At 39.8% G+C, this 25,516-nt stretch overlaps 1 protein-coding gene across 2 annotated transcripts in view; it reads right to left on the bottom strand.

Annotated features, from left to right (window-relative positions):
• Nucleotides 1-24,212, bottom strand: part of ACSL6 (acyl-CoA synthetase long chain family member 6) — a 166,892-nt gene extending 142,680 nt beyond the window's left edge. For both annotated transcript variants that reach the window (XM_053717195.1, XM_053717194.1), the window contains exon 1: nt 24,009-24,212. In XM_053717195.1, the coding sequence (XP_053573170.1) occupies nt 24,009-24,203 (195 nt within the window). In that variant the 5' untranslated portion in view covers nt 24,204-24,212. The remainder of the gene's footprint in view (nt 1-24,008) is intronic.
• Between the last annotated feature and the right edge of the window lie 1,304 nt (nt 24,213-25,516).

Below are 25,516 nucleotides of genomic sequence, written 5' to 3'. Positions count from 1 at the left end.
CGCTCTGTATGTGCAACCTCATTTTGAGTGATCCTACTTTATTTTATGTATCTAGATATTAGTTGCAGCATTCACAAATGATAGAAATACAACTTGCCAAAGTCAGGCATAGATCATAAAGAATTGTGTCACAATAATATGCTTTCCCCACAATACAATATGTTGCTGTCAGTGGCAGTTCTATGGGGGTGCTATACACTTCTAAATGCACATGTATCACCCCCATTAAGCTGCAAAGGGCTGCTATATATAATGCTTGCTGTGTCTTGTTAGCCCATGTTATTCATGGAATAATTATGATAAAAGTTAATAAAATGGAAAAACATTATTAATAAATGCAAATGTTTTTTTCTGTAGAAAATGTCTAGCCAGGATACTAATGAATGTTCCACGATCATCAGAAGAGTATTAAGGAGTAATGAATGACAGCATTTATTATGGAGGTAACCTACTAGTGCAGAGCTTTCCAAACTTTTCATGTTGGTGACACACTTTTTAGACCTACATCATTTTGCGACACAGTAATTCAGTTGTACCAGCAAACAGGAGGTTAATCTAACTTGTTTTAAGAGATACGGACACATACATAAATTATATAATAACGAAATGCATTTACAAGTAACAGTATGTAAGTATGTGCAAGATGGAAAAAAAAGTTTTTAATAACACCAATAGCTACTTATTATTTTAATGGGATGTATGAGTTTGATGGGATGAACACAGTTTCTGAATATTTGGCGGAATATTAGATAAAGACACTCACATTTCATCATCAAGCATTTTTAAGCTTCCACTTCCTATCCATATATCAAGAGCAGGAGCAGCAATGCACTACTGGGAACTAGCTGCAAAAACAAACAAACACTGACTTCTGACTTCAGCTCAGCGTTTAAGCTGCCGCCCTCAGAGCTCTGCGAGTCCGACTGACTACTGCCTGCGCTGCAAACACACTGCTGTCCCACTCACTGACTACACGTGCAGTCACGAGCCGATTGAGGAGACTAAACGTGCAATCAGGAGCCAATGTCCCGCCAATGGGAATAGCTTCAGTTCCTGCTGAGCTACACCAATAGGTTAAGATGATCTGTGACCCACTAGGTATCAATCACGTGTCAACCATGTGATATGGGTAGCAGACAGGCGGAAAGTCGGAAACCCCCCAAAAATTTATTAAAAAAATGTAAATTAAAAAAAAAAATTGTGCTGAAGCTGGGACACACCTGCACACTGCCGCCGACACACTGTGTCACAACACAGTTTGGAAAGCACTGTTCTAGTGAGTCTTCTTGGCTTACAAGGATTTTATACCTTGCTGTATTTTACCTCAGTACCATTCACTTCTGTGATGTATTTGGAGCGTGCAGGTGAACTAAGAGCTCCAAACTTTTTGGGACATTTGTTCCGGCATAAGCAGTTTTGAGTTTGTTTGGAGGCATACAATATGCACTAAGTGCCTCGTATTTGTAAGACTGTATACACCGGATCACTACCCCTATTGAGACTGTTGTTTATGGATGTGTTTTACATATAGCTGATGGGTTTTATATAACGCTCAAACAAAATAAACAATAAACACAAACTAATTCAAACAAAATAAACAATAAACACAAACTAATTCTTGCAGCTCTAGTTTGGCTTTTTTGTCATTCTTTAGCATATATGACAGTGGGGCCTATCTATCAAGCTCCGAATGGAGCTTGATAGCCCGTGTTTCTGGCGAGTCTTCAAACTCACCAGAAACACAAGTTATGCAGCAGCGGTCAGAAAGACCGCTGCTCCATAACAGCAGGCGGATAGGAATCCCCGGAATTCAACCCGATCGAGTACAATCGAGTTGATTGACACCCCCTGCTGGCGGCTGATTGGCCGCGAGTCTGCAGGGGGCGGCGTTGCACCAGCAGCTCTTGTGAGCTGCTGGTGCAATGCTGAATACGGAGAGCGTATTGCTCTCCGCATTCAGCGATGTCTTGCGGACCTGATCCGCACTGTCGGATCAGGTCCGCAAGACATTTGATAAATAGGCCCCTATATATCAATTGCTTTCTCTCTGTTTTATATATATTTGTCAATATTTAAATTTACTTTAACTATCTACATTTCATAATGCAAATGAAAATATTACTGTTTCAGATATTCATTTAATTCTGAAACAAATATAAAAAAATATCATTGTTGTTGCTTAACCCCTTCACTATCAAACAATAGTAATAAGAATATTACTATAATAACCCCTGGCGCTAACGTGTAGCTTAAATTGGTAGTACAAAGGTTCTAATTACTGTATACTATAAACAATAAATTACCTTAATAGCGATGATAATAATTACTTCTTTGCAAATATGTAAAAAACTGGGGTGATCGATTATAAACCCAAAATTGGGGATGCGCTTAAGGATGAATCAGAGTAGAGGTGCAAGTAAAAAAATGAACAACTTTTATTACAATCTTAATTGTGCAAAAAAATACTTTTAAAACCAAATTTATTGAATAACACTCTGATCAGGCGTTTGACAATGTAGTATCAATAAAATCCCTAAAAACTCAAAATAAGAAATATATAAAATTACATAAAATAAAATAAAATAAAATGACGATGAAACAACAATGAGACAATCACTATTACAAATGATTATTTCGAGATAGAGAACAAAGATCCCATTAGAAACCAAGGGAGATCCACGTCAGCTGGAAGTTAGTGATGTTTCACCGGAGCTGTAACGAGATTTGAGATCCAAATGAACAGACAGGAAGAGAGCCAAATTTAAGGTGTTCACTTATTACTTACACCGAAAGTGCTCTCTGAAGTCCCAGCTGTCTCTCTATAGCGGTCCTGGATTAGGTCACTGCTGGATGGAAACCCCTTGTCTTTTACGATCCGTGTCAGCACTCGCGCCAGATAGACCAAACAATGTTCTGAGTCTCTGTGCGGTCTCGACGCTGGCAATTAGTTCCAGTCACCTGTGTGTTAGAAAAGTGGGCGGAGCAACGCGTTTCAGCCCGGTCTGGGCCTTTGTCAAGCTCCTGATAGATGGGAGGTCAGGTCTTTTAAACCGTCACTCCTGCATATGATTGGTTAAGCATTGATTCAAAATAAATGGAGTTACGATACAGATACAAAGATGATACATTTTTTTCAATTGTTACTTTCCGCTCTTATTTATAATACATTTAAGGATGCACATATTGCCTTTCAAGTTTCAGCTTATTTTGATGATCAATTTTAAATTTTACTTATAATGGATTCGATATATAGAAATACAAACATGAAAAAAAGGGGGGAGTTTATTTTCATTTTTTCACTTGCACCCCCTGTGTTATCCAGCCTAAAGCACGCAGGGAAGGATTTTTTGAAAATTATGGGTTATAATAGTAAGAGTCAAAACCAACTCTCTATGCCAATTATATTGTCCCAGTATCAATTCATATTGCTTCTTAAGTATAACCTAATAGAGAACCATACAGTAATCTAAACGGACATCTTCAGTAAATATAATTTTAAGTCCACAATATAAAAAAAGGGGGGGGAAGATTAAAGGGAAAGAAACAAACAGAATTTATTCTCTAAGAAAACACCCTATATCGAAATCTAAGTTTAGGCCGTTTGGTTTAAGCGATTTTAAATCGAAAATCCATTTGGTCTCCTTTTTAAGTAATTCTGACTGTGCATTTCCCCCTCTCCAGTTCCTTTTCAGTTTATCTACACCTCATATCTCCCCCATTGCAAGTAATGAAGTGTTTTGGTATAGGGAGATCTTTGTTCCTATCTAGATCGTGATTCTCAATCGACCAGATATGTTCACGAATCTGGTCTCGTAGGGGTCTTTCAGATTCCCCTACATATTGTTTACCACATTTACACTGTATTAGATAGATAACTGATTTATCTGAGCACCTTATAGTATCTTTGATTTTATAGGATTTTCCTGTAACAGATGATTTAAATTCTTTTTCTTTCTTGGAATGTTTACACGCCTTACAAGTTAGGCATGGAAAAAAACCTTTTAAGGTGTTACCTTTTAAATCCATTTGTTTTTCTTTGTTTATAATCTTATGTTTATTTTTGTTTTTATTTTCGGTTGGAACTAATTGCCAGCGTCGAGACCGCACAGAGACTCAGAACATTGTTTGGTCTATCTGGCGCGAGTGCTGACACGGATCGTAAAAGACAAGGAGTTTCCATCCAGCAGTGACCTAATCCAGGACCGCTATAGAGAGACAGCTGGGACTTCAGAGAGCACTTTCGGTGTAAGTAATAAGTGAACACCTTAAATTTGGCTCTCTTCCTGTCTGTTCATTTGGATCTCAAATCTCGTTACAGCTCCGGTGAAACATCACTAACTTCCAGCTGACGTGGATCTCCCTTGGTTTCTAATGGGATCTTTGTTCTCTATCTCGAAATAATCATTTGTGATAGTGATTGTCTCATTGTTGTTTCATCGTCATTTTATTTTATTTTATGTAATTTTATATATTTCTTATTTTGAGTTTTTAGGGATTTTATTGATACTACATTGTCAAACGCCTGATCAGAGTGTTATTCGATAAATTTGGTTTTAAAAGTATTTTTTTGCACAATTAAGATTGTAATAAAAGTTGTTCATTTTTTTACTTGCACCTCTACTCTGATTCATCCTTAAGCGCATCCCCAATTTTGGGTTTATAATCGATCACCCCAGTTTTTTACATATTTGCAAAGAAGTAATTATTATCATCGCTATTAAGGTAATTTATTGTTTATAGTATACAGTAATTAGAACCTTTGTACTACCAATTTAAGCTACACGTTAGCGCCAGGGGTTATTATAGTAATATTCTTATTACTATTGTTTGATTGTGTTCTTCTTTGTGGAGTTTGAGGATACTCCATTTACCCAGTGGTTTATTGGTAACTTTCCCAGCGCAGATTGATCACACCCCTAAGTATACTGTTGTTTTTTAACCCCTTCACTACCAGGACTTTCAGAGAACAACTTGCCCAAAATACCAGAGACTTTTTAGCATTTTTGCTGTCACTCAATTTAAACAGAAATAGAGCCTTTTTTTTTATTTACCTGTCAAAACTATATATTTTTTAAGTAGACCAGTGGCATATTTTTGGTATATTTCATGCCACCATTTCACTGACAAATGCGATCAAATAAAAAAATTGTAATTTTTTTCACAAACTTTGGGTTTCTCACTGAAATTATTTACATACTGCTTGTGCAATCATGGTTGTAAAAGCTTCTCTGGGATCCCCTATGTTCAGAAATAGCAGACATATATGGCTTTGCCATAGCCTTTTGGTAATTTTTAATTGCAGATGCGCACCACACTTATATTATTCCAGGCAAATAAGGTAGCTTGTAAGGTTAATTTTAGCTTTAGTGTAGAGATTATGCTCCCAGCTGACACTTCCCACCCATGATCCCTACCTGATCCCTCCCAAACAGCTTTCTTCCCTCCCTCACCCCCATCTTAGGTACTGGCAGACAATCTGCCAATATAAAAATGTAAAAAAAACTTTTTTTTTGCAGGGTAGGATACCCCCTTACTCTCCAACCTCCCTGATCCCTCCCAAACAGCTCTGTAACTCTCCCCCTCTAACAAGTGCCACCATCTTAGGTACTGGTAGCTGTCTGCCAGTACCTATAAAACCCCTATTTTGCCTGTAAAAAAAAATGTAAATGTTTTTTTATTATTTTTTTCTGTAGGGTAGTGGTCCTCCCCCCTCCCGTCATCCTCAGTAAGGCATCCCACACCTGCTACCCCATTTTTCTATAGTGTACCTTCCCCATACCTCTCTGTCTTTATTTTTAGTTTCTGTAGCGTAGGGCCCTCCCACTCCCTCCTCCTTCCCTCTCCCTTCCTCCTCCGCTGCTGGGCCGCCCACTTGCCTCCCTCCCTTTTTCCCCACACCTCCTACTGGCACCAACAACAATTATTGCAAACGGTGACACACACAGTGTCACCACCTGTAACGATCTGGCATCTGCCCTCTTATAGAACCGGAGCACCAATCACGCTCCGGTTCCATATGCGGGCAGATGCCTGGAGTTCAGGAACTCCAGTTCTCGGCTTTGGGTGAAGGTATTAAGCAAGTAATTTTCCATAATTATATAAAAGAAAAATGTTCATGGTACTTATTAGCCAATAAGCATTAGCAGGAAGTAACGTTTAGCCAATGAGCAGCAGAAGAGGCACACAATAGGAACTGTTCTATTAGTTTCAATGTAAATTTAAATGGAAAATAAACACTTTGTAATTACAAGATTTTTCTGCAGTTTTGCAATAAATAAACATATTAGGTAAGAGTGAAAATGTTTTAATGCATTATTACCTTGTTTAAATAATTGTTTATCAGTAACCAAACTCCGCCCACCACTTGCCTTACTTGAAGGAGCCAATCCAGATTTACTTTTGGAGAAGACAAAGGGCTAGATTACAAGTTGAGCGCATATTTGTACTTCCGTGAACCTGTAATCTGCACTCAATTTTGTTATTCCCGTGTGCGCAGCTAAGCATTAAATTACGGTTGGAAAGTGCAAATATCACTCCCTCACAATCGCATCCTCGTGCTCAAAAGCACGTTTTATAGCAGTTTAAGCCCCCCCCCCTATAGACTTCAATGGAGCCTCGTTTTCATGCTGACAGTCTAACAGACACAGCTTGCGTAACCCTGATCGCAACTACATATTAACAATTACAAGCTTTTGGGGTTATAATATAGATTAGAGAGACCCTATTGTGCAGTACAGAAATAAAAGTACTTTTTTTCTTGCAAGGTCTTCACTGTTACCACGTGGTCACCTGACTATACAGACAAATAACATTTCTTTTTTTGAGAGACTGACTTGTCTGCTAGAAAATACACTTTATTATTAGGGAGCTCTACACATACCATATTTTTTAAATGCACTTATAATGACCCATTTCCAAGAAAATCCCCAGGTGTTTTATGTACTTTTTTTTTTTTAATGATCTGTTGTATTGTACTGCTCTAAGACCATCATTTGATAGAGCAGACTATTTTCTTTCAAATGAGGGGTCTTGTGGGCTGCTATGGGAGTTGAGATCAATGAGATTGAAGAAGCTCCCCCGATCCGGCCTCCATGCATCTACACTGAGCTTCACGGCCCTGCCCCCTTTGTGACGTCACCTGCACTCCCATGAAGCCTGGGAGTGCCATCCACTAGGCCACCAATGATCCCCAGCTAGTAGTGAGGGGGATCGGCAAAAACAGTGTTTGATTAGCGATCACCCTGAATAACGAGAAGGGCACATCATGCGCCTACAGGTAGCAATGTGCATGACGAGAACGCCTTGTCATGCGCATTGAAGGGTTTAAAGGGATACTAAACCCAATTTTTTTTTCTTTCAGGTGAGGAGATGTGAGGTGTTAGAAAAAAAACAGACTGAAAAAGCTTTTACATAGGGATCCTATGTGACATATTTATTAACATAGAAATCTTTGTAAATATATATGTATATGAATATATACATAATTATTTATGTATTTATATGTGTATACAAGACAAACAACAGTATTGACGCACATCCAGACAAATAAGACCACAAATAAATGCAGCAAAAAATTGCCTGCAAAAAACTTTTTACTTTTAAATAAAATTGGGATCTTAATCACACAATATGGCCATATTCTGCTCAGCCAGTCACCACTTAGAAGATGTCCCAAGATAGATGGGTCCTAACACTATAAAGTTTAGCCTTACTGGGCTGAATCATTCAATTCTAATATACCAAAATAGAATTCCAACACTGCAGTACTATGCCTCAAATCAAGACTGCATAGAATGAGACTCCTGGCTTTATATATATAACTCAATTACATTGTCTGGAACACACCTTTTATTTAAAAGTAAAACGTTTTTTTGCAGGCAATTTTTTGCTGCATTTATAATAATGGTCTCATTTGTCTGAATGTGCGCCAATACTGTTGTTTGTCTTGTATTTACTTTGGTCCTTTTGTCAGCACTCCCACAATATGTGTGCTAACATGTAAAAAACGTTTGTTAGGTGTGCTTAACCAAACCCCCTTGTTGTATTTCATATATTTAAGGGATACTGACCAAATCCCTTTGGTTAAAGCACACCACCCTGCTCAAGTGTGTTCCAGACAATGTAATTGAGTTATATATAGGGTGACCATATTGCTGCTTTTAAAAGGTACACATATGAAAAATACATATGTCGGGGCTTTTTTCAGTGCTGTTTAAACAACTGATTTGTATAAGAACCCTGACATATGTATTTTTCATATGTATCCCTTTTAAAAGCGGCAATGTGGTCACCCTAGTTATATATATAAAGCCAGGGAGTCTCATTCTATGCAGTCTTGATTTGAGGCATAGTACTGTAGTGTTGGAATTATATTCTGGTATATTAGAATTGAATGATTCAGCCCAGTAAGGCTAAACTATATAGTGTTAGGACCAGCCTATCTTGGGACACCTTGTAAGTGGTGACTGGCTGAGCAAAATATAGCCATATTGTGTGACTAAGATCCTAATTTTATTTAAATGTAAAAAGTTTTTTGCAGGCAAATTTTTGCTGCATTTATAATATGTGGTATTATTTGTCTGGCTGTGCGCCAATACTATTGTTTGTCTTGTATTTACTTTGGTCATTTTGGCAGCACTCCCACAATATGTGTGCTGCTAATATGTAAAAAACATAATTTATGCTTACCTGATAAATTTATTTCTCTTGTGATGTATCGAGTCCACGGATTCATCCTTACTTGTGGGATATTCTCCTCCCCTACAGGAAGTGGCAAAGAGAGCACCCACAGCAGAGCTGTCTATATAGCTCCCCCCTTAGCTCCACCCCCCAGTCATTCGACCGAAGGCTAGGAAGAAAAAGGAGAAACTATAGGGTGCAGTGGTGACTGAAAGTTTTAAAATAAAAATATATATGCCTGTCTTAAAAAACAGGGCGGGCCGTGGACTCAATACATCACAAGATAAATAAATTTATCAGGTAAGCATAAATTATGTTTTCTCTTGTAAGATGTATCAAGTCCACGGATTCATCCTTACTTGTGGGATACCAATACCAAAGCTTTAGGACACGGATGAAGGGAGGGACAAGACAGGGACCTTAAACGTAAGGCACCACTGCTTGTAGAACCTTTCTCCCAAAAATAGCCTCCGAAGAAGCAAAAGTATCGAATTTGTAAAATTTTGAAAAAGTATGAAGCGAAAACCAAGTCGCCGCCTTACAAATCTGTTCAACAGAAGCCTCATTTTTAAAAGCCCATGTGGAAGCCACAGCTCTAGTAGAATGAGCAATAATTCTTTCAGGAGGCTGCTGGCCAGCAGTCTCATAAGCCAAACGGATGATGCTTTTCAGCCAAAAGGAAAGAGAGGTAGCGGTAGCCCTTTGACCTCTCCGTTTACCAGAATAAACAACAAACAAAGAAGATGTTTGATGGAAATCTTTAGTTGCTTGTAAGTAGAACTTTAAAGCACGAACCACATCAAGATTGTGTAACAGGCATTCCTTCTTAGATGAAGGATTAGGACACAAAGAAGGAACCACAACCTCTTGATTGATATTCTTATTAGAAACAACCTTAGGAAGAAACCCAGGTTTGGTACGTAAAACCACCTTATCTGCATGGAAAACAAGGTAAGGTGAATCACATTGCAAAGCAGATAGCTCAGAAACTCTTCGAGCCAAAGAGATAGCTACTAAAAACAAAACTTTCCAAGATTGAAGCTTAATATCTATGGAATGCATAGGTTCAAACGGAACCCCTTGAAGAACTTTAAGAACTAAGTTTAGGCTCCATGGCGGAGCAACAGGTTTAAATACAGGCTTGATTCTGACCAAAGCCTGACTAAATGCTTGAACGTCTGGAACATCTGCCAGATGTTTGTGAAGTAGAATAGACAAAGCAGATATTTGTCCTTTTAGGGAACTAGCAGATAATCCCTTCTCCAAACCTTCTGGAGAAAGGACAATATTCTAAGAATCCTAATCTTACTCCACGAGTAACCCTTGGATTCACACCAATAAAGATAATTGCGCCAAATCTTATGATAGATCTTCCTGGTGACAGACTTTCTAGCCTGAATCAGGGTATCAATGACCGACTCAGAGAAACCATGCTTTGATAGAATCAGGCGTTCAATCTCCAAGCAGTCAGATGCAGAGAAATTAGATTTGGATGCGTGAACGGACCTTGGATTAGAAGGTCCCGCCTCATTGGCAGAGTCCACGGTGGAACCGAGGACATGCCCACTAGGTCTGCATACCAAGTCCTGCGTGGCCACGCAGGTGCTATCAGAATTACCGAAGCTCTCTCCTGCTTGATTCTGGCAACCAGACGTGGAAGGAGAGGAAACAGTGGAAATACATAGGCCAGATTGAAGGACTAAGGCACTGCTAGAGCATCTATCAGTACCGCCTTGGGATCCCGGGACCTGGACCCATAGCGAGGAAGTTTTGGCATTCTGATGAGACGCCATCAGATCCAATTCTGGTGTGCCCCATAGCTAAAACAGCTGGGCAAATACATCCAGATGGAGTTCCCACTCCCCCGGATGAAAAGTCTGACGACTTAAAAAAAATCCGCCTCCCAGTTCTCTACTCCTGGGATGTGGATCGCTGAGAAATGGCAAGAGTGATCCTCTGCCCACCGGATTATTTTGGTTACCTCCATCATCGCTAGAGAACTCCTTGTTCCTCCTTGATGATTGATATAAGCTACAGTCTTGATGTTGTCCGACTGAAACCTGATGAATTTGGCTGCAGCAAGCTGAGGCCACGCCTGAAGTGCATTGAATATCGCTCTCAGTTCTAGAATGTTTATTGGAAGGAGAGCTTCCTCCCGAGACCATAAGCCCTGTGCTTTCAGGGAATTTCAGACTGCACCCCAGCCTAGCAGGCTGGCATCTGTTGTTACAATGAGCCACTCTGGCCTGCGGAAACACATTCCCTGAGACAGGTGGTCCTGAGACAACCACCAGAGAAGAGAAACTCTGGTCTCCTGGTCCAGATGCAGTTGAGGAGATAAATCTGCATAATCCCCATTCCACTGTTTGAGCATGCATAGCTGCAGTGGTCTGAGGTGTAGGCCGGCAAAAGGAACTATGTCCATTGCCGCTACCATGAGTCCGATTACCTCCATACACTGAGCCACTGATGGCCGAGGAATAGAATGAAGAGCTCGGCAAGTTGTTAAGAGTTTTAACTTTCTTACCTCCGTCAGAAATATTTTCATTTCTACCGAGTCTATCAGAGTCCCTAGAAAGGAAACTCTTGTAAGAGGGAAGAGAGAACTCTTCTTTATGTTCACCTTCCACCCGTTAGATCTCAGAAAAGCCAACACGATGCCCGTGTGAGACTTGGCTAGCTGGAAAGTCGACGCCTGAATTAAGATGTCGTCTAGATAAGGCGACACTGCTATGCCCTGTGGTCGTAGAACCACCAGAAGGGACCCTAGCACTTTTGTGAAAATTCTGGGAGCCGTGGCCAACCCAAAGGGAAGGGCCACAAACTGGTAATGCCTGTTTAGAAAGGCAAATCTGAGGAATTGATGAAGATCTCTGTGAATAGGGATGTGTAGATACGCATCCTTTAAGTCCATGGTAGTCATATATTGACCCTCCTGGATCAGAGGTAGAATAGTCCGAATAGTCTCCATCTTGAATGATGAAACTTTGAGGAACTTGTTTAGAATTTTGAGATCCAAGATTGGTCTGTAAGTTCCCTCTTTCTTGGGAACCACAAACAGGTTTGAATAAAACCCTAGCCCCTGTTCCTCTTTTGGGACTGGGCGAATCACTCCCATGGTATGTAGGTCTTCTACACAGCGTAAGAATGCCTCTCTCTTTGTCTGGTTTACAGACAATCGAGAAATGTGAAATATCCCCCTTGGAAGGGAGCCCTTGAAATCCAGAAGATATCCCTGGGACACAATTTCTAAAGCCCAGGGATCCTGAACATCTCTTGCCCAAGCCTGAGCAAAGAGAGAGAGTTTTCCCCCTACTAGATCCGGTCCCGGATCGGGGGCTACCCCTTCATGCTGTCTTAGAGGCAGCTGCAGGCTTCTTGGCCTGTTTACTCTTGTTCCAAGCCTGGTTAGGTCTCCAGACTGACAGATTGAGCAAAATTCCCCTCTTGCTTTGTAGCAGAGGAAGCTGAAGCGGGACCACCCTTGAAGTTCCGAAAGGAACGAAAATTATTTTGTTTGGTCCTCATCTTATTTGATCTATCCTGAGGGAGGGCATGACCTTTCTTTCCAGTGATGTCTTAAATAATCTCTTTCAGTTCAGGCCCGAATAGGGTCTTACCCTTGAAAGGAATGTTCAAAAATTTAGACTTAGATGACACATCAGCAGACCAGGACTTAAGCCATAACGCCCTGCGTGCTAAAATGGCAAAACCTGAATTCTTTGCCGCTAATTTAGCCAGTTGAAAAGCGGCATCTGAAATAAAAGAATTAGCCAACTTAAGGGCCTTAATTCTCTCCATAATTTCCTCTAATGGAGTCTCCATTTGAAGAGCCTCTTCTAGAGCCTCAAACCAGAAAGCAGCTGCAGTAGTTACAGGAACAATGCATGCAATAGGTTAAAGAGAAAAACCTTGATGAACAAAAATTTTCTTCAGGAGACCCTCTCATTTTTTATCCATAGGATCTTTGAAAGCACAACTGTCCTCATTAGGTATAGTTGTACACTTAGACAGAGTAGAAATAGCTCCCTCCACCTTAGGAACTGTCTGCCATGAGTCCCTTATGGTGTCAGATATGGGAAACATTTTCTTAAAAACAGAAGGGGGAGTGAACGGAATACCTGGTCTATCCCACTCCTTAGCTATAATATTCACAATCCTCTTAGGGACTGGAAAAAACATCAGTGTAAACAAGAACCTCTAAGTATCTATCCATTTTACACAATTTCTCTGGGACCACTATAGGGTCACAATCATCTAGAGTTGCTAATACCTCCCTAAGCAATAAGCGGAGGTGTTCAAGCTTAAATTTAAAGGCCGTCATATCAGAATCTGTCTGAGGAAGCGTCTTTCCTGAATCAGAAATTTCTCCCTCAGATAAAAAATCCCTCGCCCCTTCAGAGCATTGTGAGGGTATATCAGATACGGCTACTAAAGCGTGAGACGGCTCAGCATTTTTCCTTAACCCAGTGCTATCCCGCTTTCCTTGTAAACCAGGCAGTTTGGATAAAACCTCAGTGAGGGTGGTATTCATAACTGTGGCCATGTCTTGTAAAGTAAATGAATGTGACGCACTAGAGGTACTTGGTGTCATTTGTGCGGGCGTTACTAGTTGTGACACTTGGGGAGAGCTAGATGGCGAACCCTCATTTACTTCTAACTGAGAATCATCTATTGCCCTATTTTTAAATGCTAATATATGTTCTTTATAATTTATAGACATAGTACAATTGGGACACATTCTAAGAGGGGGTTCCACAATGGCTTCCAAACATATTGAACAAGGATTTTCCTTGGTGTCAGACATGTTAAACAGGCTAGTAATGTAACAAGCAAGCTTGGAAAACACTGTAATCAAAGTAAATAACACTTAGAAATAAAACGGTACTGTGCCTTTAAGAGAAAAAAAGCTGCACAAGTTCTGCAAAACAGTGTAAAAAAGCACTAAACTTAACGAAATTTTTACAGTAGTATCTTATAGCCTTAGTAACTTTGCACAGCTATGCAAATAAACAATTAACCCCTTAATGGCAAAACCGGATTGAAAAAACGTCAAAACCGTTAAAAAAGACTTCCAGCACCTTGCCACAGATCTGCTGTGGTGCCTACCCGCCCTTCAGAACGATTTGTGGGGGAAAAAAACCTCCTTTACAGCCCTCAAACACAGCAGGAACCTCTAGAGAAGCAGTTGGATGTCTCTAAGGAAAAGAAACTGCGCAACTGAGGCACAAAAATAGGCCCCTCCCACCTCACTCGATGTTTTGAGGCCTATTAGAAAAACACCTGAGTGTCTCTTAATTAACCATGTGGGTTAAAAAACCCTAACACAAGCTACAATGACCCCTTTAGTCCCTTCAAAAACTTTATAATTGCATCATTTACTGAACAAACAAAAACGGTGTCACCAGTAACAAATGAGCCCTTCAAGCAAGCTGAAATTCCTATCCAAGTGTCTGAATACAGCTTACCCTTCCCTCATGGGGATAATGCCAGCCTTTTCTAGAATTAACACAGTCTGTCTAGAAAAAAAAAAACTGAACATACCTCATATGCTGCTTAGCATGCAAACCGTTCCCCCAACTGAAGTTTTCCTGTACTCTTCAGCCCTTGTAAGAACAGCAGTGGATCTTAGTTACAAAGTGCTAAGATCATAATCCTCCTTACAGAAATCTTCATCTCTTTTCTGCCGGAAAGTAAATAGTACACACCGGCACCATTTAAAATAACAAACTTTTGCTTGAGAAATAAAAAACTAACATTTTTGTCACCACACTCGCTCTCCACTTCCTAGTTACTTAGAGTAGGCAAAGAGAATGACTGGGGGTGGAGCTAAGGGGGGAGCTATATAGACAGCTCTGCTGTGGGTGCTCTCTTTGCCACTTCCTGTAGGGGAGGAGAATATCCCACAAGTAAGGATGAATCCGTGGACTCGATACATCTTACAAGAGAAAATGTTTTTGTTAGATGTGCTTAACACTTATATCCACGTAACACTGATATTATGGTTGAAGAAGCTGTACACTAAGTGGGCGATTTATTCGGTAGAGTGAGTGAAGATTATTATTGTTTGAAGTGGGGACAACGACCATATACATCTGTCACATTTACTGTTGCATGAGAAGGTTAATGGGGGGTAGTTATCAAGCCGTCAACCTCAAATACGCTGGAATTCCGCAGCGTATTTGTGGCGAGGCTGATTCGCCTTAGTTATCAAGCCCTAGACACAGATCGATTCTTACGTCACTCCACAAGTGCAGCACAATCTGACTACTTTTGCAAGTTATCAAAAAACTAGCAGGTACGCACGGCACTTTTCCGGCCCAGCGTACCTGGTTTTCAATCCGCCGACCTGGAGGCCGCGGATCCCATAGGAATCAATGGGAGTCTGACCATAGCGAAAGTTCAAGTTCGCTGCTGCCTGACATCCCATTGATTCCTATGGGAGATGTGTACACCTAACACCCTAACATGTACCCCGAGTCTAAACACCCCTAATCTGTCCCCCCTACACCGCCGCAACTAAATAACTGTATTACCCCCTAAACCGCCCTCTCCCGGAGCCCACCGCCACTATAATAAACATGTTAACCCCTAAACCGCCGCTCCCTGACCCCGCCGCAACTATAATATATGTATTAACCCCTAAACCACCGCTCCCTGACCCCGCCGCAACTATAATATATGTATTAACCCCTAAACCGCCGCTCCCTGACCCCGCCGCAACTATAATATATGTATTAACCCCTAAACCGCTGCTCCCAGACCCCGCCGCCACCTACATGATACCTATTAACCCCTATCCTGCCCCCCCTATACCGCCGCCCTCTATAATAAAGTTATTAACCCCTATCCTGCCAATCCCGGACCTCGCCGCAACTAAATAAATAGTTTAACCCCTAAACCGCCGCTCCCGGACCCCGCCGCAACCTATATTAAATTTATTAACCCCTATCCTGCCCCCCCTACACCGCCGCCACTGTAATAAAATTATTAACCCCTAAACCTAAGTCTAACACTAACCCTAACACCCCCCTAACTTAAATATTAATTAAATAAATCTAAATAATATTTCTACTAAATTAATCCTATTTAAAACTAAATACCTTTAAAATAAACCGTAATATAGCTACAATATAAATAATAATTATATTGTAGCTATCTTAGGATTTATTTTTATTTTACAGGCAACTTTGTATTTATTTTAACTAGGTACAATAGCTATTAAATAGTTATTAACTATTTAATAGCTACCTAGCTAAAATAAAGAGAAATTAACCTGTAAAATAAAAACTAACCTAAGTTACAATTACACCTAACACTACACTATACTTAAATAAATTATTCCTATTTAAACTAAATACTTACCTGTAAAATAAACCCTAAGGCCTAGATTTGGAGTTTGGCGGTAGCCGCAAAAACCAGCGTTAGGCACCTAACGCTGGTTTTAGGCTACCGCCGGTATTTGGAGTCAGTCAAAAAAGGGTCTAACGCTCACTTTTCAGCCGCGACTTTTCCATACCGCAGATCCCCTTAAGTCATTTGCGTATCCTATCTTTTCAATGGGATCTTTCTAACTCCGGTATTTAGAGTCGTGTCTGAAGTGAGCATTAGAAATCTAACGACAAAACTCCAGCCGCAGAAAAAAGTCAGTAGTTAAGAGCTTTCTGGGCTAACGCCGGTTCATAAAGCTCTTAACTACTGTGCTCTAAAGTACACTAACACCCATAAACTAACTATGTACCCCTAAACCGAGGTCCCCCCACATCGCCGACACTCGATTAAATTTTTTTAACCCCTAATCTGCCGACCGCCACCTACGTTATACTTATGTACCCCTAATCTGCTGCCCCTAACACCGCCGACCCCTGTATTATATTTATTAACCCCTAACCTGCCCCCCACAACGTCGCCGCCAGCTACCTACAATAATTAACCCCTAATCTGCCGACCGCAAAGCGCCGCCACCTACATTATAGCTATGTACCCCTAATCTGCTGCCCCTAACACCGCCGACCCCTATATTATATTTATTAACCCCTAATCTGCCGCCCTCAACGTCGCCTCCACCTGCCTACACTTATTAACCCCTAATCTGCCGACCCGACCGCACCGCTATTATAATAAAGTTATTAACCCCTAATCCGCCTCACTAACCCTATAATAAATAGTATTAACCCCTAATCTGCCCTCCCTAACATCGCCAACACCTAACCTCAAACATTAACCCCTAATCTGCCGACCGGAGCTCACCGCTATTCTAATAAATGTATTAACCCCTAAAGCTAGGTCTAACCCTAACACTAACACCCCCCTAAGTTAAATATAATTTAAATCTAACAAAATTAATTAACTCTTATTAAATAAATTATTCCTATTTAAAGCTAAATACCTGTAAAATAAATCCTAATATAGCTATGTAATTGTATTTAATTGTAGTTATTTGTAGTTAACTTATTTAATTAATTTAATGATAGTGTAGTGTTAGGTTTAATTGTAACTTAGGTTAGGATTTATTTTACAGGTAATTTTGTATTTCTTTTAGCTAGGTAGTTATTAAATAGTTAATAACTATTTAATAACTATTCTAACTAGCTAAAATAAATACAAAGTTACCTGTAAAATAAATATAAATCCTAAAATAGCTACAATGTAATTATTAATTATATTGTAGCTATCTTAGGGTTTATTTTACAGGTAAGTATTTAGTTTTAAATAGGAATAATTAATTTAATGATAGTGTAGTGTTAGGTGTAATTGTAACTTAGGTTAGTTTTTATTTTACAGGTTAATTTCTCTTTATTTTAGCTAGGTAGCTATTAAATAGTTAATAACTATTTAATAGCTATTGTACCTAGTTAAAATAAATTGAAATTTGCCTTAAAATAAAAATAAATCCTAAGATAGCTACAATATAATTATTATTTATATTAGGGTTTATTTTAAAGGTAAGTATTTAGTTTTAAATAGGATTAATTTAGTTAATAATAGAAATATTATTTAGATTTATTTAATTAATATTTAAGTTAGGGGGGTGTTAGGGTTAGTGTTAGACTTAGGTTTAGGAGTTAATAATTTTATTACAGTGGCGGCGGTGTAGGGGGGGGCAGGATAGGGGTTAATAAATGTATTATAGGTGGCGACGGTGTAGGGGGGGCAGGATAGGGGTTAATAAGTTTAATATAGGTTGCGGCGGGGTCCGGGAGCGGCGGTTTAGGGGTTAAATTATTTATTTAGTTGCGGCAAGGTCCGGGATCGGCAGGATAGGGGTTAATAACTTTATTATAGAGGGCGGCGGTATAGGGGGGCAGGATAGGGGTTAATAGGTATAATGTAGGTGGCGGCGGTGTCCGGGAGCGGCGGTTTAGGGGTTAATACATTTATAAGAGTTGCGGCGGGGTCTAGGAGTGGTGGTTTAGGGGTTAATAACTTTATTTAGTTGCGGGGGGCTCCGGGGGCGCCGGTATAGGGGGTAGAACAGTGTAGTTTAGTGTGGGTGCTTAGTGACAGGCTAGCAAGAAAGCTGAAGAGCAGCGAGATCGGATGAGTGATAACTCTCACATTCCGCTGATAACTCTCATCGCCCCGTACTTGGTGCGTGGCTTTTTGACAGCTTTTTTGATAAATTAGACGAAATTTTGCAGGTCCGCGGCGGCGATGTGAGGCGAGCTTAGGCGGGCGTATTGGGCCGGCGAAGGCAGGTAAAGTAGACGCGTTGATAACTACCCCCCAATATGTGCTAGCGAGTGTCAGACACAGGGCAGGGCCTCAGTTTTCAAAAATTACCCCAATGCAATGTGATTATAATTGAAGAGTTTCTTGAAGAATATATGCAGTCTATGAATGATATAACTGTTACCTATAAGGATATTGGGACAGTCTATTACGAGGATTACATTGAGCACTATATTAGGCTTTAACAAGCTGGGACTGTAATATTGAAGTGTATGTTCCACCTCAAAGAAAATTGGGACAGTATATCATTGAACAACGGATGATATAGTGGTGAAGTGAATCTACTGTATGAGTCATTTGCTGTTTAAGGCCACTAAAATTCCATCAGTGTCACTCTATGACAGCTGCAATTTATAAGAGACTGCTATGAGGGTATTATCTCTTTACTACAGAAGTATTTGCAAACTACTGAGGCTATGAACTTCTTTTGAAGTTTTTTCGTAGGTGTTGCTGGTCATTCCCCCTTGGGACACCTTGGGGGAGATACAATTAACTATTATTTTTTTTTATATATATTTTATTGCGTGTGTTTTTTTGGCTAGTAAGCTTGAGAAGCGGTTCATGTATGGTGGATGGGGTTTGTGTGAACAGGAGTATGTAAACATGTTTACCCTCGTATTTGCTGTTTTTTGTGATGAATTGAATTAAAGTATTCTAAGACTCAGGTGCTGGGATTATTTAATTACAGGGTAATTAGACCAGACCCTATCCCGGTCAGGAGCACTTAGTGATATATTACATTTAATTGTATAGCGGTGCTGTCACTTTAAATTTATTACATAAATATATATGTATATATTCATATACCTATATATTAAATGGATACTAAACCAAAAAGTTTTCTTTCACGATTCAGATAGATCATGCAAGTTTAATTAAATTTCTAATTTACTCCTACCCAAATTTTCTTTGTTCTCTTGCTATCTTTATTTGAAAAGCAAGTATGTAAGCTTATGAGCTGGCCACTTTTTGGTTTACCACCTGCATTGTGCTTGCTGATGGGTGGCTAAATGTAGCCACCAATTATTATTTATTTTACCCCTTTTACCTGTAATTTAATGAATTAATAATTGTCAAATTCTGACTGTTGGAAGTACACATAGCATGCTTCACAAGCCTAGCCCTGCAACTTTACAAATGTAATAACCATAGCTAGCTTTGGCCTAGATTTGGAGTTTTGTCGGTAACGACCCGAAAAACTAACGCCGGCTTTTTTCTGGCCGCACCATAAAAATAACTCTGGTATCGAGAGTCCACATAAAGGCTGCGTTAGGCTCCAAAAAAGGAGCGTAGAGCATTTTTAACGCAGCTTCAACTCTCGATACCAGAGTTGCTTACGGACGCGGCCAGCCTCAAAAACGTGCTCGTGCACGATTCCCCCATAGGAAACAATGGGGCTGTTTGAGCTGAAAAAAAAACAAACACCTGCAAAAAAGCCGCGTTCAGCTCCTAACGCAGCCCCATTGTTTGCTATGCGGTAACCCTTCCTACGTCTGCACTTAACACTCTAACATGTACCCCGAGTCTAAACACCCCTAACCTTATACTTATTAACCCCTAATATGCCGCCCCCGCTATCGCTGACCCCTGCATATTATTATTAACCCCTAATCTGCCGCTCTGTAAACCGCCGCTACTTACATTATCCCTATGTACCCCTAATCTGCTGCCCCTAACACCGCCGACCCCTATATTATATTTATTAACCTCTAATCTGCCCCCCACAACGTCGCCTCCACCTGCCTACACTTATTAACCCCTAATCTGCCAACCGGACCTGAGCGCTACTATAATAAAGTTATTAACCCCTAACCCGCCTCACTAACCCTATCATAAATAGTATTAACCCCTAATCTGCCCTCCCTAACATCGCCGACACCTAACTTCAATTATTAACCCCTAATCTGCCGACCGAATCTCGCCGCTATTCTAATAAATGTATTAACCCCTAAAGCTAAGTCTAACCCTAATACTAACACCCCCCTAAGTTAAATATAATTTAAATCTAACGAAATTAATTAACTCTTATTAAATAAATTATTCCTATTTAAAGCTAAATACTTACCTGTAAAATAAATCCTAATATAGCTACAATATAAATTATAATTATATTAGAGCTATTTTAGGATTTATATTTATTTTACAGGTAACTTTGTATTTATTTTAACCAGGTACAATAGCTATTAAATAGTTAAGAACTATTTAATAGCTAAAATAGTTAAAATAATTACAAATTTACCTGTAAAATAAATCCTAACCTAAGTTACAAATAAACCTAACACTACACTATCAATAAATTAATTAAATAAACTACCTACAATTACCTACAATTAACCTAACACTACACTATCAATAAATTAATTAAATACAATTGCTACAAAGAAATACAATTAAATAAACTAGCTAAAGTACAAAAAATAAAAAAGAACTAAGTTACAAAGAATAAAAAAATATTTTCAAACATAAGAAAAATATTACAACAAGTTTAAACTAATTACACCTACTCTAAGCCCCCTAATAAAATAACAAAGCCCCCCAAAATAAAAAAATGCCCTACCCTATTCTAAATTACTAAAGTTCAAAGCTCTTTTACCTTACCAGCCCTGAACAGGGCCCTTTGCGGGGCATGCCCCAAGAAGTTCAGCTCTTTTGCCTGTAAAAGAAAAAATACAATACCCCCCCCCCCAACATTACAACCCACCACCCACATACCCCTAATCTAACCCAAACCCCCCTTAAATAAACCTAACACTAAGCCCCTGAAGATCATCCTACCTTGTCTTCACCATACCAGGTTCACCGATCGGTCCAGAAGAGCTCCTCCGATGTCCTGATCCAAGCCCAAGCGGGGGGCTGAAGAGGTCCATGATCCGGCTGAAGTCTTCATCCAAGCGGGCCAGAAGAGGTCTTCCATCCGATTGAAGTCTTCATCCAAGCGGCATCCATCCGGAGCGAAGCGGCAGCATCCTGAAGACCTCCACCGCGGAACATCCATCCTGGCCGACGACTGAACGACGAATGACGGTTCCTTTAAATGACGTCATCCAAGATGGCGTCCCTCAAATTCCGATTGGCTGATAGGATTCTATCAGCCAATCGGAATTAAGGTAGGAATATTCTGATTGGCTGATGGAATCAGCCAATCAGAATCAAGTTCAATCCGATTGGCTGATCCGAGCTCAATCTGATTAGCTGATCGGATCAGCCAATCGGATTGAACTTGATTCTGATTGGCTGATTCCATCAGCCAATCAGAATATTCCTACCTTAATTCCGATTGGCTGATAGAATCCTATCAGCCAATCGGAATTTGAGGGACGCCATCTTGGATGACGTCATTTAAAGGAACCGTCATTCGTCGTTCAGTCGTCGGCCAGGATGGATGTTCCGCGGTGGAGGTCTTCAGGATGCTGCCGCTTCGCTCCGGATGGATGCCGCTTGGATGAAGACTTCAATCGGATGGAAGACCTCTTCTGGCCCGCTTGGATGAAGACTTCAGCCGGATCATGGACCTCTTCAGCCCCCCGCTTGGGCTTGGATCAGGACATCGGAGGAGATCTTCTGGACCGATCGGTGAACCTGGTATGGTGAAGACAAGGTAGGATGATCTTCAGGGGCTTAGTGTTAGGTTTATTTAAGGGGGGTTTGGGTTAGATTAGGGGTCTGTGGGTGGTGGGTTGTAATGTTGGGGGGGGGGGGGTATTGTATTTTTTCTTTTACAGGCAAAAGAGCTGAACTTCTTGGGGCATGCCCCGCAAAGGGCCCTGTTCAGGGCTGGTAAGGTAAAAGAGCTTTGAACTTTAGTAATTTAGAATAGGGTAGGGCATTTTTTTATTTTGGGGGGCTTTGTTATTTTATTAGGGGGCTTAGAATAGGTGTAATTAGTTTAAAATTGTTGTAATATTTTTCTTATGTTTGTAAATATTTTTTTATTTTTTGTAACTTAGTTCATTTTTATTTTTTGTACTTTAGCTAGTTTATTTAATTGTATTTCTTTGTAGCAATTGTATTTAATTAATTTATTGATAGTGTAGTGTTAGGTTAATTGTAGGTAATTGTAGGTAGTTTATTTAATTAATTTATTGATAGTGTAGTGTTAGGTTTATTTGTAACTTAGGTTAGGATTTATTTTACAGGTAAATTTGTAATTATTTTAACTATTTTAGCTATTAAATAGTTCTTAACTATTTAATAGCTATTGTACCTGGTTAAAATAAATACAAAGTTACCTGTAAAATAAATATTAATCCTAAAATAGCTACAATATAATTATAATTTATATTGTAGCTATATTAGGATTTATTTTACAGGTAAGTATTTAGCTTTAAATAGGAATAATTTATTTAATAAGAGATAATTAATTTTGTTAGATTTAAATTATATTTAACTTAGGGGGGTGTTAGTATTAGGGTTAGACTTAGCTTTAGGGGTTAATACATTTATTAGAATAGCGGCGAGATTCGGTCGGCAGATTAGGGGTTAATAATTGAAGTTAGGTGTTGGCGATGTTAGGGAGGGCAGATTAGGGGTTAATACTATTTATGATAGGGTTAGTGAGGCGGATTAGGGGTTAATAACTTTATTATAGTAGCGCTCAGGTCCGGTCGGCAGATTAGGGGTTAATAAGTGTAGGCAGGTGGAGGCGACGTTGTGGGGGGCAGATTAGGGGTTAATAAATATAATATAGGGGTCGGCGGTATTAGGGGCAGCAGATTAGGGGTACATAAGGATAACGTAGGTGGCGGCGCTTTGCGGTCGGCAGATTAGGGGTTAATAAGTGTAGGCAGGTGGAGGCGACGTTGAGGGGGGCAGATTAGGGGTTAATAAATATAATACAGGGGTCGGCGGTGTTAGGGGCAGCAGATTAGGGGTACATAAGGATAACGTAGGTGGCGGTCGGCAGATTAGGGGTTAAAAATTTTTTTTAGAGTGTCAGCGATGTGGGGGGACCTCGGTTTAGGGGTACATAGGTAGTTTATGGGTGTTAGTGTACTTTAGAGCACAGTAGTTAAGAGCTTTATAAACCGGCGTTAGCCCAGAAAGCTCTTAACTACTGACTTTTTTCCTGCGGCTGGAGTTTTGTCGTTAGATGTCTAACGCTCACTTCAGAAACTACTCTAAATACCGGAGTTAGAGAAATCCCATTGAAAAGATAGGATACGCAATTGACGTAAGGGGATCTGCGGTATGGAAAAGTTGCGGCTGAAAAGTGAGCGTTAGACCCTATTTTGAGTGACTCCAAATACCGGCGGTAGCCTAAAACCAGAGTTAGGAGCCTCTAACGCTGGTTTTCACGGCTAACGCCAAACTCTAAATCTAGGCCTTAGTCTGCTCTAAAAAATCTAGATTGGTTCATACAAATAAGGCATGTGGTGGATGAAGTTTGGCTATAAAAAAACATTTGTAGCCAATAAATTGCAATAAAAACATTTTCAAACACATCCATAATGCTAATTTATTTCAAGACGGTAGAAACATTTTGTAATTACAAGGTGCTCACTGTTCCTTTAAGCACAACGATTGCACAACAAAACTAAGCAATACAATAGTGCAATATGTACATTTATTTAATAATTGGCTTTATTTCCTGCATTTACCTCACATTCCTCTGACTGCATTAGGAGATTGCATGGCGGTTTGAGAGCTTTTGGCCGACTGGCCAACCAATATGCAATAACTGCGGCAAATGCACCTATCCCCACTAATGCTGTAGCCGGGACACTTCTGAAGAACTGGCTGAAGTCATCAAACTCTGGCAGCCTCAAGCTCCGCAGTATTTCCTGTGCCTGCATCTTCTCGTATATTGAAAAAGCAAACTCTGCAAAATTCAAGGAAAGAAGCAATTTATTGATGATCTGCCTGAAAAGGCTATTTTACTTTAGAATAAAAGACTACACCATTGAATAAATGTATGTAAATGCAGAAGCTAGACAAGGTAAATGTACTGCAAGATCAGTTGTTAACCCATTTGAGTCTGTTTACACTGTACAAACCTTAAAGGGACAATGTACTGTAATTTTTTTTATCCTCTTCAATGTGTTCACAATTATGTATTTTGCTAGCTGGAGTAGATGTGTCTATAAAGGAACAAAAAAAATGTTTCCTTTGGGAGTTGTCCCTATATACCAGTAAACAGCAGAGTGCCAGAACATAGTTGTTTTTAAAGGGGCAGTCTAGTCAAAATTAAACATTCATGATTCAGATAGGGGATGAAATTTTAAACAACTTTCCAATTTACTTTTATCATTCTTTTGACAGACTTGTATTTTAGCCAACTAGTGGTGATTCTTAAATAACTCCACGGGAGAGAGCACATTCGGCTAGATTACGAATTGTGCGTTAGGCTTAAAATGCAGCGTTGGCCAGTCCCAACGCTGCTTTTTAACGCCTGCTGGTATTACGAGTCTTGCAGGTACAGGTGTACCGCTCACTTTTTTGGCCAGACTTGGAAATACCGCAAATCCACTTATGTCAATAGCGTATCTTCTTTTTTCAATAGGACTTGCATAGCGCCGGTATTACGAGTCTGCCAAAAAGTGAACAGTAGACCCTCTCTTGTCAAGACTGGTACAGCATTTTAAAGTCAGTAATTAAGAGTTTTACACTACAACGCTGTAGCATAAAACTCTTAACTAAAGTGCTAAAAAGTACACTAACACCCTCAAACTACCTATTAACCCCTAAACCGAGTCCCCCCCCACATCGCAAACACTAAAATAAAATTTGTAACCCCTAATCTGCCGAACCGGATATTGCTGCCACTATAATAAATATATTAAACCCTAAACCGCCGCACTCCCGCCTCGCAAACATTAGTTAAATATTATTAACCCCTAATCTGCCGGCCCTAACATCACCGACACCTACCTACATTTATTAACCCCTAATCTGCCGCCCCCAACGTCGCCACCACTATATTAAACTTATTAACCCCTAAACCTAAGTCTAACCCTACCCCCCAACTTAAATATAATTTAAATAAATCTAAATAAAACATACTATTAATAACTACATTATTCCTATTTAAAACTAAATACTTACCTATAAAATAAACCCTAAGATAGCTACAATATAACTAATAGTTGCATTGTAGCTAGCTTAGGGT

Source organism: Bombina bombina, chromosome 6 (genome assembly GCF_027579735.1).
Source record: "Bombina bombina isolate aBomBom1 chromosome 6, aBomBom1.pri, whole genome shotgun sequence".
NCBI lineage: Eukaryota > Metazoa > Chordata > Amphibia > Anura > Bombinatoridae > Bombina > Bombina bombina.
This window is presented reverse-complemented; position numbering and strand designations above follow the sequence as displayed.